Here is a 14346-nt window from a genome sequence, read left to right on the forward strand (position 1 = left end):
TCATGCATGCATTGCCATTTATGATATTAATATAGCATTACTATTATATATAATATATGTAGTCTTAACAGAGTGTTACTATATTATTATTTATTATTATTACTAATGGTACTTTTTTCTCTTTGCATATACTATTCTGATGTTTACATCTATTATGTTCTGTATATGTTTTAGATATTAAGTTATTGAAGCAGTTTATCAAGTGGTATTCTCCATTGTTATTAATGTAATTTTAATGTAAATTTAATATATCATGAATGATTATTTTTGAGGACTGAAAAATTTTGTCTGTGAGAAGAAATGTGACAGCAGAGTATATTGTGTGATTGCCTTAGGATGCAAGATGTGAACTAAGAAGAAATGATTCAGGAGCAGGTAAAGAGGGCCAAGGATTGGGTGTGATTTTCAGCTAGCACACACACAGCAAGCACACATCAGATCCATATTGCAGGGTATACAGGTCAGCAGATGCTGACCAATAAAACTGAACCTTGAATTCACTACACCTGATTCACTTTGAGGCATTCTTATGAAGTGGCCTCCTGATAGGGACCCAAGTAGTTATTGCCTGGACACCCACAGTTGGAAGGCATTGTGAAGTTAGTTAATAATAACTCACATTTTTGAGTAACTTAGCTTTATAAAACACTCACCACACCCTGTGATATAGATAATTTAAGTACTAGATTATTACTCCCACTTTACAGATAAAGAAACTGAGATTCCATATCTTTTAGTGCCTTGTCTAGGATCACATAACTGTCTGAGCAAATGAACTAGGCCTTGAGCTCTGCTCTTTGGTCTTAATGACCAGCGCTCTTTTCACTGAACTTTGGTATTCCAGCAGCCTAGTGAACTAGCCTGACTCAAAGGCAAAATGAACATAATGTTACACTTTTCACACTTTTCATAGAATAGAGCACACACATAGCCCAAGGCCTTTATCTGTTCAGATAAGAAAGCACCAGTGAGGAATGACTTCTGTTTTAGTGGCTCTCTGTGACTAGGGTACTAGTTGTACTAACCATTGCTTTTCAAATGGAACTGAGGCCTTTGTTCCTAAAGCCTATCCTTGCTGCTCTTATGACATAAGCTTTGGCTTGGTCCCTATGGGAATAGGAAGCTGATGGGAACCTTGATCTTAGTTAGAAAGACCCATTTGAGGTTCTCCCCCAGCTAAATATTCATGAAGAGTCCCCAGGTCAAAGAACTCTTTTGCTTCCTGACTCAAGGAAGGCATTTACTGACATTTTTTGGGGGAGTTCTTTTTTTTTGGGGGGGTAGCATCTAGACCTACACCTGCTTCTTTCCCTTTTCTACCTTTGTCCATGATTTCTATAATTGTAGGATCCCTTCTGTATTTACTAGTTCAAGTTGTTTCTTTTTGATTCCTCATAATTCACTCTCCTTGGATGCAGAAACAAGAAGTAAGGGAAGGGATGAGGGTGACAGAGACCAACCCAGAGAACTCTATGTCTAGCCTTCAATAGGGACTTGGGGGCAGGAAACCTGAAGGGAAAGATTTATTGTTTCTGTTGGAGGCCCTCACTAGAAACTAGTTCTTTAATGAGTCCACAGGGAACCATGGAGAAGAGATCAGAAAATTCTCCCTATGAATGTTCCAATTTCTTTATCTTGGTCATAGATCTCTAAGCTCAATGTCTCAGACCTGGTTGTCATCATTGTATTCTATTAAGTAATTTGGGTGGAAGAACTTAGGTTGAATGTAGTGTAGTAATGATCCTCTAGGGTCATGGGAACAAAATTTCTGATAAAAGCTCTGGGGCCACAGCTGTGAGAGAGATAGAAGAAAAGTCCATTAATAATGCTCATTGGGACAAGAGTTTGGAGGAATGTCCATGGAGAGGAGGCTGAGGGTACTATACAAAAAAAAGTAAGGTTGAGGCTAGTAGGGTATGAGTATATCTGAAATGTTCTTGGTGTCTTTCATTGAAGCCATAGGATCTAGGGAGTATGGAGGCACCCTCAGAGCATATGGAAAGTGCAGATTCTTATGGAGAATGTCAGCTGGGATATTCCTGGAACAGATGGAGCATAAACTGAGAAATAGGACACCAATGCTAATGGGCCTGAGCACTTAATGTGGGACCCGAGATAGGGTTTTGGAGTTCCTTATGTCGGAAAGGAGAGGACCTTTATAAAGGAGAGCACCATGACTCCTGACCATGGGGAGTAGGACAACAAAACTTACGTCTGGGTACTGGTCTGCTCATTTCATGATTGGCCTCAACTTTCTTCTGAGCTGTATTTTGCTTTTCCATAATCATTGGGCAAATAAGGGGAAACAATTATGAAGTAGCAAGTGGTGGAGAGAAGCATAAAGTGCTTAAAGAAAGCTGGAGGGTTGGCAGGCAGAGGGGGGAAGCTGGGAGATTATGGAACCAAGGTGGGGGGGAAGCAAAAAGGTAAGAAAGGCAGTGCTGCTGTTGAAGTGGTCATAGAGAAGCCATTGTAGTCAATAAATAATTGGAAAATGTAGGGAACTAGAGACTAAGCCAACCCTGGCAATGTCCTTCTTAGAACCTGTTCTGCACCCTGAGGATACTGTGTCTTTTTTCCTTCCTTTGTCTCAGTTTCTCATTTCATCTTTCAGTAAGTTACTTTATTAACCTCTTTTTCATTATCCCCTCTCACAACACCCTTTGTTCCGATCTACCTGTATACTTTTATCACCTTCAATTCTGTATATCAAAGTATCTCTGTCTCAGGTCTGTACTTCTCTCCCCTACATACCTCTCTCCTCCTTCCCCTCTCCCCAAATCTGCATCCTTCTTCTATGCATTCCAGGTGGATTTGAATGGATATGCTTCCTCCGAGCTCCTGATCTGAAATGTATTAGCTCACTAATGGCATCCCCTATCCCTCACCCCATTGTATTCAAAAGCTGCAGGGAAGAAGTCACAGGGTTCCAAGGTAGATAGAAAAGGAAAGAATTGGTGAAGATTGTGTTTATAACATTACCCTGTTCCCATCTAGAAAAAAACTTGCTCTCCTCTGACCTCACTTTCCTGTTTTACTTTGTATTTGATTTTGCCACAATACCAATATCAGGATGAAGAATCAGAGCTGTGATAAGGTAAGGGGGCACAATGGGTTAAGGAAGATCTTGGTAGTACTTGTAATATTATCCCATTCATCAATAATCAGTCACTTGGGTTTTCATTCATCAGCAAAATGGACTTTACCCTCCCTAGTCTCAGTACCTTGGGAGGTGATATTCATTGAATAAGCAGCTTTGTTCCTGGGGCCTGAGCTGGAATGGAGAGAATCTGAGACTGGAGTGAGAAAACTCATGTTCTTTGTATTGACTCTACCACTTACCAGTAGTCTAATCATTAGCAATTCACCAACTCTCTGGGTCACCTCAGTTACTTTATCTATAAAATGGAGAACATAGAATTATAGAAACATGGAATCATATAGTTTTAGAGTTGGAAGGGAATGCAGAAACCACTTAGTCCAAATCCTGGCAAAGAATTATAATACCTTCCTCATTGGATTGTTGAGACATTAAACTAATATTGATGGATTTGAAAGTCCTGTCTAAAAACTCCAAAGTGCTACTTAAGAATAAATTATTCTTATAATTTAATATCAGGATTGGGTTAGAAGACATAGCAGATATAGAAGGTCTCATCTTTGTCCTTGGGAAGTCTGCTCTCTTTTTGAAGAGACAGGACATTTATGTAAAATACCAGGTGGTGCATTTAAAAGCAGCAGTCTTGGGAGAGGGAGCCTTGACTTTTCTCCCAACTACTGTAATGTCATTAGTCTGGGGACCAGACAGAAGGCAAAGTGTCATAGGATTTAGATTTGAAGTGACCTTAGAGATAATATAGTCCTCATTTTAGTGCATGTAATTTAGAACCTGAGGCTTCTAGAACTCGTACATTTAGTAAGGAGAAATGGTAGGATTTGAACTAGAGTAAAATTTGCAAACATTCATTTATTTGTCCAACAAATACCTGTGGGAATCTGCTTAATGCCAGGTACTGTCCCAGTCATTGACGATACAGGTATATAAGACATAATGCCTGCCCTTAAGGACCTTATGGGCTGTTTAGATGCACAAAGACATATATACAAGGTCCTACATTGTAAGTGACATAAAGGGAGCTAAATGGCACAATGGATAGAATGTAGAGCCTGGAATCTGAGTTCTAATCCTACCTTAAACATTTATTAGCTTTGGCACCCTAGACAAATCATTTAACCTTAATCAGCCTCAGTTTCCTTATCTATTAAATGGGGATAATAATTGCTCCTACCTCCTAGGGCTGTTGAGAGGATCAAGTGAGATAACATATGTAAAGCACTTTGCAAACCTTAAAGTATAAATGCTGTCTTCCTTCAGAATTGTCCTGAATCATTTATTGATCAGAGTAGCTTACTTTCACAGTTGACCATCATTACAAATATTTAAAAATTTCTTTTATTTATAAAGGATGAAAACAAAACAAAAAAATCCAAGAGGTTATATGTATTCATAGGAGGGAGAAATTGCTTCAAGTTAGAAGGTCAAGGAAGGTTTCCTGGGGAGGTGACATTTGAAATAGGAGGAAGGGATTATAGGTTCATAAGTGGAAAGGTGGATTGGGGCATCACAGGAAGAAGAAATTGGCAGGAAACAAAGGTCATACTTAGATAATAGGTTGAGAAGTAACATATCGAGTCCTTATGGGACTTGGTCCTTAATGCCTCAATGTGAGTAAATTCACCAGATTCTTTTTTTTTTTTCCAGTGATAGGCTGTAACATGCCCAGAGGTTGAGAGATTTAGAAACCAGGTCACATGGTAATTGCTTGTTGCACATAGTAGGTATTTAATAAATAGTTGTTAACTTGAATGATATTGAAACCTGATAAGTGTCTTCAAATATTTGTAAGGCTATTACATGGAAGATGAATTAATGTTATGCTTTGTCCAAGAGGGCATAACTGAGACCAGGTGATGGAATTTGCAGGAAAGCTTATTTAGTTTTTATGTAAGACAAAACTTCCTACTATTTGAGTTGTTCAAAATTTGAATGTACTGTCTTGGGTAAGGCTGTACTCTTCCCCAGTGGAAGTCTTCAAACAGATGCTGGATTATTATGTGGAAGGGGTATCATACAACATTTTCTTCTTCAGATGCAAAAGGATTAGATAAGTTCTATAAATCCTTTCCAACTCTGATATTCTCTGTTTCTATGAAACAAATGAAAGGAATATGGTGTGTTTAGTATACATTTTATTATCTTTATTTTACAAATGAGGAAATTGAGGTTCAGAAAAGCTCAGGGACTTGACCGAGGTCTCACAAACCCCTAAGTGATGAAATGAGTTGGGGCTCCAGCTCTGGTCTTTGGTCTTAATGACCCGCTTTTTCTCTTTTCACTGCACTATTGTACCTCAGCATGCAATGAAGCCGGCCTGGTTTGGTGGTATAGATGGATTCAAAGCCAAAATAGATGTAGGACATAAGCCTTTAGGTGGAAATGATGTTAGTCTTGAAGTATTTGAAACCTGCCAAGTGGAAGACAGATCAGATTTTTTATATCTGGAACTAGAAGGCAGAATTAAGACCCAAAGAGAAAAATTCCTGAAAGATAGTTTTCAGTTCATTATAAGGAAGATATTCCTTCCAACTGAATTTTCTGAACATAAGAGGGTTGCCTCATGGGGGGGTGAGTCTGCTGCCACCAGATGTGTTCAAGCTGAGGTTGGTGTGATGATTTGTACGATATAGTAGTGGGAATTTATGGGGTTGTTGCAGGTGATCTCCAAAGTCTCTTCCAACTGTGAGATTCTTTGATTTAATATGATTTGATTTGTTGGAGACAATTGGGGTTAAGTGACTTGCCCAAGGTCACATGGCTTGTAAGTGCCTGTGGCCAGATTTAAGGTTAGGTCCTCCTGACTCAGAAACAGTGCTCTATCCACTATGTCACCTAGCTTCCCAGATTCTTTGATTTTTGGAAGGGATTGGGGGATTCATGGTGTGTGTGTGTGTGTGTGTGTGTGTGTGTGTGTGTGTGTGTGTGTAGGTTATAAAGGGAAAAAGGCATTGAAGACAGAAGATCGAACAGTATTGCATTCAGGATTTTCTAAGAGCTTGCCTAGGACTACTGAAATTCTGACAACAGGCAGATTTGTTTTAAAAAGTATTTCCAAGATACTCAAATGTCAAAAGTTTGATGTTCTTTAAATAAAGCCATGAGTTCAAAACTAGGTGACTGATCAGCAGTAATTTCATGATGATCAGAGATGGAAATAAGACATCAGAACTTCAACAATTCTATTTCAATCAAAGTCATTCAATGAATCAACAAACGTTTGTCAAGTGTTTACACAGTTCCAGGTACTGTATAATCTCTGGGGATAAAAAGAAAGATCAAAACTCAAGAAAAAACTGTCCTTACCCTCAAGTTTATATGCTAAAGAGGAATATACAGTGTAAATAAAGAAATAAATGAATACATAAAATAGCTAATTAGATACATGAATGTGTATAAGATACTTACACAGTATAAGGGGAAAAAAATTGAAGATGAGAAGCTGCAAGTGCATGGGGACCTGAGAAAGGCCTTCTGCAGAAGCTGACATTGGAGTTGCCTTGAAGGAAGTTGAAAGGTGGAGATGAGGAGCAGATTACTCCAGGCTTGTCCAATAGCTTTTGCAGATGATGAGAGAGGGAACATAGCTTGTGAAGTAATACGTATCACTGGAGGGTATGGAGAATAAAATATGAGAATACTAGAGAGGTAAAAAAAGAGTCAGCCTGTAAGGACCTTATGTATCAATAGAGGATTTTCTATTTTATTTTAGAAGAAATAAGGAGCCCTAGCAGTTTATTGAGAAGGGGCGGGGCTGACATGGTCAAATCTGTGCTCTAGGAAAATCTCTTTGGCAGATGTGAGGAGGATAGCCTGGAGCAGGGAAATACCTGAGGGAGAGAGACTAATTAGAAAACTATTGAAACAGCCCACTTACTTTCTACCTTTCTTCTTTGGCACTTAGCTGAAATAGGGCAGGTTGTAGATATTTTAATTGTGAACATTTTTTTTTCACTTTTATCGTCCTTTTTAGTAGTGGTATTGCTGGGCCAAATGGTATGCACAGTTTTATAGCCCTTCCTGCATAGTTCCAAATTGTTCTCTGGAATTGGTTGGACTAGTTCACAACTTCACAAACAGTTAATTAGTTTACCTGTTTTCCCTTATTCCCTCTAGAATTTGTCATTTCTGAAAGGTATGAAGTGGTACCTCAAAGTTGTTTTAATTTGCATTTCTCTAAGCAATAGTGACTTGGAACATTTTTCATATGATTATAAATAGATTTGATTTCTTCTTTTGAAAACTGCCTCCTCATATCCTTTGGCCACTTAGCAATTAGGGCATGGCTCTTTTTTTAAAAAAATAAATTTTGACTTAGTTCTCTACATATTTGAAGCCTGTTTCAGGGAAACTTGCTGTATTTTTTAATATTACTTCATGTCTATGGCATCTTTTAATGAAATGTAGTTTTCCTCATTATCTCTTTTAATTGGGTCTATTTTTACTTTTGTTTTTATCTAAGATCATCATTGCTACCCCTGCCTTTTTTATTTGAGCTGAAGCATAATAGATTCTGCTCTAGCCTCTTATTTTAACTCCATGAGTGTGTGTCTCTTGTAAACAACATATTGTTGGATTCTAGTTTCTAATCCATTCTATCTACTTCTGTTTTATAGGTGAGTTCATCCTATTCACGTTCACAGATATGATTACTAGCTATGTAATTTCATCTATTTTCTTCTGTTTATTCTTCTCTCTCCCTTTTTATGCTGTTCCTTCTCAAAAATCTGTTTTTCATCTGACCACTGCCTTCCTTAATTCTTCCTCCCTTTTATTATCATCCCCTGTTTCTTATCCCTTTCCTCTCCAATATCCCTATTGGATAAGATAGATTTCTATAACCAACTGTGTTTGCATAATATATTCTTCCCTCTTTGAATCAATTCTGATGAGAATGAGGTTCAAGCATAGCTCCACAGTTTTCCCCTCCACTGTAAAAAATGTTCCGTGTGTGCCTCTTTTATGTGCCTCTTTTATTTTCCCCATTCTATCTCTCCCTTCTTTCCCTTTCTCCCAGTACTTCCCTCTTTCTCATCCTTTCATTTATTTTCCAGATCATCTCAACATAATCACACACCAATGCTCTCTGTCTATGTAGACTCTTCCTAAATGCCCTAATGATGATAAAATTCTTAAGAGTCACATGTACCATCTTCCCATATAGGAATGCAAGCAATTTAATGCCAAATCTCACCCACTGTCATTTTTTGCATGGCTCCCAACTAAAAATGATTTTTACATTTTATGATAACATGTTCAAGTATCAAAAAATATAAGAAAAACATTCTTAGCTTGTTGGTCAGATTTAATCTTCCCCAGTTATTGCCTCACCCCCTTCCCAAATAAAGAAATGTCGGAAAGAATTTGATAAACTCTTTAAATAAACATATACTTTGATATTCAGTGACTTCAAAGCAAAGGTTAACATTGGGAAGACAGTAAAAATATGTTGGAAAATGAGTGATGATGGTGGCCAAAGATGTATATATTAAAAAAATCCTGAGGCCTATGCATCATAAGTATTTCCTCTGAGAAATGAATCAGAAGACTATGATATGGTGAGCAAAAAGTAAAACACTTTAATAGACAGGGAATCATTTGTAACTGATATGGAAGTCATTCCTGAATCACCCATCTATATATATCATCAAACCACCAACTTTTTAGAGCAAATAGAATGATAATAATAATAATAATAAAAGTTATAGTAATAATAACTAGTATTTACATAGCTCTTTAAACTTTTCAAAGTGCTATATATACATGTATGATAAAAATTAGTACACAGGTACAAAAAATAATAAAATGAAAAACAGACAATTAGATCAACCTTACCTATGGAATCTAGATGCTGAAATAAGTGATGTGGATAGAGGAAAGAATATCACTAGCCATCTCCAAGGAAAGACTATGTGACCATAAGTGACCATTAGGGAAGGAAATAAGCATTCATATAGCACCTACCATATGCCAGATGCTGCACTAAGTCCTTTTTACAAATATCTCACCTTATCTTCACAACTCTACAAGGTAGATGCTATTATTTCTTCATTTTACAGTTGAAGAAACTGAGGTAAAGTCAAGTGACTTGATCAGAGTTGCAAAGCTAGTAAGTATCTGAGGCTAGATCTTCCTGACTCCAGGTCTAGTACTCTTTTCACTGTGCTACCAGCTGCCTTTGGTAGAATGTAGAACTTCCTAAATTTGGAGGGAGGCTGGACTTGATGTGCTCTAAGATCCTTTCCAAATGCATCACCTCAAGTGTTTGAAGATATTGGTCACTATTTCCCTTAGTGTTGTCTCCTCCAGGCAAATCTCCCCAATTCCCTTGGGTGATCTTTATATGGAATGGTCTCCAGTTTCTCCTCCAGGTAACTCTAGTTTTTCTTCTTTGGACATTGTCCATATTGTTCATGTCCTTTCCAAAATGTGACACCAAAAATTAAACCCTAAATTCCAGATGAAGCCTGACCAGGCAGAATAAAGCTCCTAGGACTAAAACCACTTTCATTCTGAATCCTATTCCGCTTTTAATACACCTAAGATTGAGTTGGGTTTTTTGATTGTCATATTACATTATTGGCTCCTATTGCATTTGAAGTCCCTTAAAATGCCCATATCTTTTTTCAGAGAGCAGCTGTTTATTAAAATTTCTACCATCTTGTACTTCTGAAATTGAATTTTTGAACCCAAATGTAGGACTTCACATTTATCTCTATTATGTTTACAACTCTATTAGGAGCTTCTTCCCTTATAACAAGCTGATAACCTTTATCTCTCCAGTATCTATGGATTACTCCAAATTCTGTGCTCTGGCGTTAAGAATATACCTAACTTGTCTTTCATATGACAACACTTCAAATACTTGAAGACAGCTTTCATGCTCTCAATAGATATTCTCTTCTCCTAGCTAAAAATCTCTAGTTACTGGAAATGATCATATAGCATGGCCTATATATCCCTGTCACCATTCTGGCTGCTCTCTTGTTGGTTGCCATCTCTTAATGATGCCCTAAGTCCATGTGTATTGCAGGTAGAGTCCTGTTCTTAGCATATCTGACTTCCTTCTCCTCTGCTTCCTTCTCCTTCAGTAGTTATTAAAATAAATAAGGCTACAGACAATTATCTAGAAAATTCAGAATGAAGATCCTCAGCTTCATTAGTCCACAGAATTAAGCATCCTTTTCTTCCCTCACTCATCTCTGCAGATCATTCCCTGGGAACAACTTCCTCCAGAGAACCTAACCACAATCACTGAGTTCCTGTTGCTGGGCTTCTCCAATCTCCATGAAAAGCAGCTTGTGCTTTTTCCTGTCTTCTTTTGCCTCTACCTAGTCATCCTCAGTGGGAATTTTATCATTGTCACTGTCATCTGCCTGGAGCACAGTCTCCACATCCCCATGTACTTCTTCCTAGGAGTCCTCTCTGTCACTGAAACCTGTTATACATTTGTTGTCCTGCCCAAGATGCTTACCAACTTGTTCTCTGTGCGCAGGACCATCTCCTTCACCAGCTGTGCTGTCCAGATGTTTTTTTTCCTTGGCTTTGGTGTCACCAACTGCCTGCTGCTTGGTGTGATGGGTTATGACCATTATGCTGCCATCTGCCACCCTTTGTGCTACCTAATCCTCATGAACTGGAGGGTCTGCAGACTGTTAGCAGGTACTTGTGGGATGAGTGGCTTCCTAATTTCATTGCTGGGCACAACCTTGGTCTTCATTCTGCCCTTCTGCAACTCCAACAAGGTTGAACACTACTTCTGTGACATTTCACCTGTTATTCATCTTGCCTGTGGTGATTCTTATATCAGTGAGTTTATCATATTCATCTGTGGTGTCCTGGTGCTTGTTTTTCCTCTGACCTTCATCTGCATCTCCTATGGTTTCATTGTTAGTACCATCTTAAAGATTCCATCTGCTGAGGGGAAGCAGAAAACCTTTTCCACTTGTGCCTCCCACCTCACCGTGGTTGTAGTCCACTATGGATGTGCATCCTTTGTTTACTTGAGGCCTTCCAGGATCACATCAAGTAAAGATCAACTGGTGACAGTGACTTATACCATTATCACCCCCTTGTTGAATCCCATGGTTTATAGCCTAAGGAACAAGGATGTCCAAATAGCCATCCGGAAAGTGATCAGCTGGGGAGGATCTTCCCTCAAAACCATATAATTTCAAACTCTCATAATTATGGATGAATAGTTGTACTAGAAATATTGCTTGTTTTGACAGAGATGGGAGTTTAGTGCTTCTCCCAGGGATGAATACCTTTTAAACTTGGGTAGAGATTTAAAAAAATTCTGTTAATTTTACCAATCTAGCTAGCCAAATAGGTGAATATTTTTCTATTAAAATTTTAAATATATACAACATAGTAATCAAATAATAACTCATATCAGTCAGTTGAAATAACAAGTTTTCAGCAGGACTTACATTTCTTTGTGTAAATATTCACTGCATGCAATTTAAAAACATGGAAATATGAATTGTTTATGATTTCACTTCAGTAAAATTTTTTTTTCAATACTAATCTATTCTACTTTCTTTACACAATTTTGCTTAATGTATGTTATCATACTCTTATTCATATTTGAATGTTTTACTTGTGTTTTTATATGAATGGGAGGAACAGGAAGAAAGTCAACTTGGTTAAATTGTAAGTGCAGGGAATAGTATAATGTATGCTAAGACCTTTAAATGTCAAACAGAAGAGTTTATATTTGACTCTATGGAGCCACTAGACTGTAACAAGCAAGGGATGATATGGATAACCCTGTGCTTTAGAAAAATCACTTTGTGAAGAATGGGGAGAATAGACAAAAGTGGGGAGAGATTTGATGCAGGAAGATGAATTAGGAAACTGGTACAATAGTTGAAGGAAGATATATCGAGGGCTGAACTAGGGTAGTAGCTATGTTTGTGCAGAGAAAGGGATTGAGGTCAGAGGTGGTAAAGAGTTAGAAACAACATCTGGCCACTGCTTGCATATACTATATGGGCGAAATAGAAGAGTAAAAAGTGACACCAGGTGACTGGAAGGATGATGAGGACCTTAATAGGAATTATCTAAAACAAACAATAATTTTGATCGGATTTCATTTTGTGACAATGTTGCTCATGCGTATGTGCTTCTGCCAAAACTATATTTATCCAGAACATCTGACATAGATTATACTAAGCTGATTTCTCCAACTTTACTTAGTTCTTTGTCAGTTGAGTGCTACAGTTCATGCTATACATGTGTTTTATTGTTCTCTTATACTGTATTTTTAGTCCTATTATGTTAAATAATGGATAATATTTCAAAGAAATATATAAAGTAGTAGCTCTTATAGAGCACATCTCAATGGTTGTTAGAGATATCATAGCAGATATTGGTGTAAGGAAGACAAGTGTTTGAATAATCATTCAAGACCATAATGAAACAAGATCAGTCATATTGAAATGAAAAGAGAAATGCCATGGGTAATGAAAAACATTAAGAACTGACAAATTGTTTTCCACAAAATAGCCTTATTTTCTGTAGAAAATAAGCAAAGATCTTCAGAAGAATATGAGCAGGGGAAAGATTGTTATGATTCATTTCTAGTATGATATAGGCTTCTCAAAGTCGGAAAAAGAGAATTGGAGAAAGAGAAATTGGAAAAAAATAGCTGGTAACAGTAGTAATCAAGAAAAATGAAACAAAACAAAAAATCCCACAACACTTATTATAGGCATGATCATAGAAATCTAGAGTTAAGTATTGAAGATTTGAAGAAGGTAATTTTTTGCTGATGAAATTTGTTTTTTACATTTCAAGACTATGCCAAAACCATTGTACAGCCCTTGGATGGTGCCATACAACTCCATGGGGGCTCCAACTTTTTAAGACTGCTAGCATAGTGTATGGAGTACTAGTTTTGGAGTTAGAAAGATGTGGGTTCAAATACTATTCTTTACTATGTAATCATGGAGATATCATTTAACCTCTCTGAGCTACAGTTTTTTCATGTATAAAGTGGAGGTCTTAGTACTCTATTATCTACTACATATGGTTGTTTTAAAACTCAAATGAGATAATACATGTAAAAGGACTTAGAAAACTTCAAAGGGCTGCACAGGGTGGCTGAAAGGTCTTAATGCAGTTTTAAGCTTTAATAGTTTAATGAAATAGCATTCAAGATTTTAAAAGTAACCAAGTAACCAAATGTGGGAATGGGTATTAAGGATAAATAGTTAAGAACAGAACTGAACCTCTCAACTAATTAATCCTCATATGATGTTACAATGAGAGTGCTGAAGTAGCTTTATACTTATTTTAAAATGTTTATATATAATAAAATGAAATAAAATATTGATTAAAAAAGATTTAGTAGCTTAAAATTGCACTAAGACTCACAGGCCACTCTGTATAATATTGGTTATTTTATGCAGGGTTAAATGGGAGGATTTGAGAGGAGAGAATGGAATGGGAGGGCCAAGGGTGATGTACACTGTGGAGAGCAGCTAGATGGTACAGTGGATAGAGTGCTGCACCTGAAGTCAAAAAGACTCATCTTCCTTTTAGCCTTTTGGGCACAGTTCCAAATTGCTCTCCACAATGGTTGAATCAGTTTACAACTACCCCAACAGTGCATTAAAGTCTAATTTTTTTCTATGTTCCATCCAACATTTTTCATTTACCTTTTCTGTCCTGTCAGCCAATCTAATAGGCATGAGGTAGTACCTCAGAATTGTTTTAATTTGTATTTCTCCAATCAATAGTGAGTTAGAATATTTTTTATATGTCTATAGATAGTTTTGATTACTACATCTGAAAACTGATCATATCTTGTGATCATTCATCATTTGGGGAATGCGCTTTTCTTTCTTTTTTTTCTTTTACAAATTTGCCTCAGTTCTCTATATGTTTGAGAAATGAAGTCTTTATCAGAGAAACTTGCTTCAATTATTTTTCACAGTTACTATTGCTAACTGTATTTCTTTCTGTCCTATTTCCCTTTTTTACTAATTTAATTGGAATGAATGGCATTGAATAAGTAGATTCGTTTAGGTAAAATTCTCATTTTTATTTTATTGGTTCTGCCCACCCATGAACCATTAATATTTCTTTAATTATTTAAATCTGACTGTATTTGTATAAAATGTTTTATAATTATGTTCATGTAGGTTCTGAGTTTGTCTTGGTAGTTTTACTCCCAGGTATTTTATATAGTCTACAGTTATTTTTTATTAATTTATTATTATTTT

The 14346-nt window shown here is 36.9% G+C and overlaps 1 protein-coding gene across 1 annotated transcript; it reads left to right on the forward strand.

The window, feature by feature from the left end:
• Window positions 1–360: 360 nt before the first annotated feature.
• LOC110201828 (olfactory receptor 10R2-like) lies at window positions 361–11286 on the forward strand. Its single transcript, XM_020977709.1, is given in 4 exon segments — window positions 361–375; window positions 2998–3060; window positions 3062–3097; window positions 10324–11286. Coding segments are annotated over 4 exon segments (1077 nt in total).
• Window positions 11287–14346: the final 3060 nt, after the last annotated feature.

This window comes from Phascolarctos cinereus, unplaced genomic scaffold (genome assembly GCF_003287225.1).
Source record: "Phascolarctos cinereus isolate Bilbo 61053 unplaced genomic scaffold, phaCin_HiC Scaffold_5;HRSCAF=322, whole genome shotgun sequence".
Taxonomy (NCBI): domain Eukaryota; kingdom Metazoa; phylum Chordata; class Mammalia; order Diprotodontia; family Phascolarctidae; genus Phascolarctos; species Phascolarctos cinereus.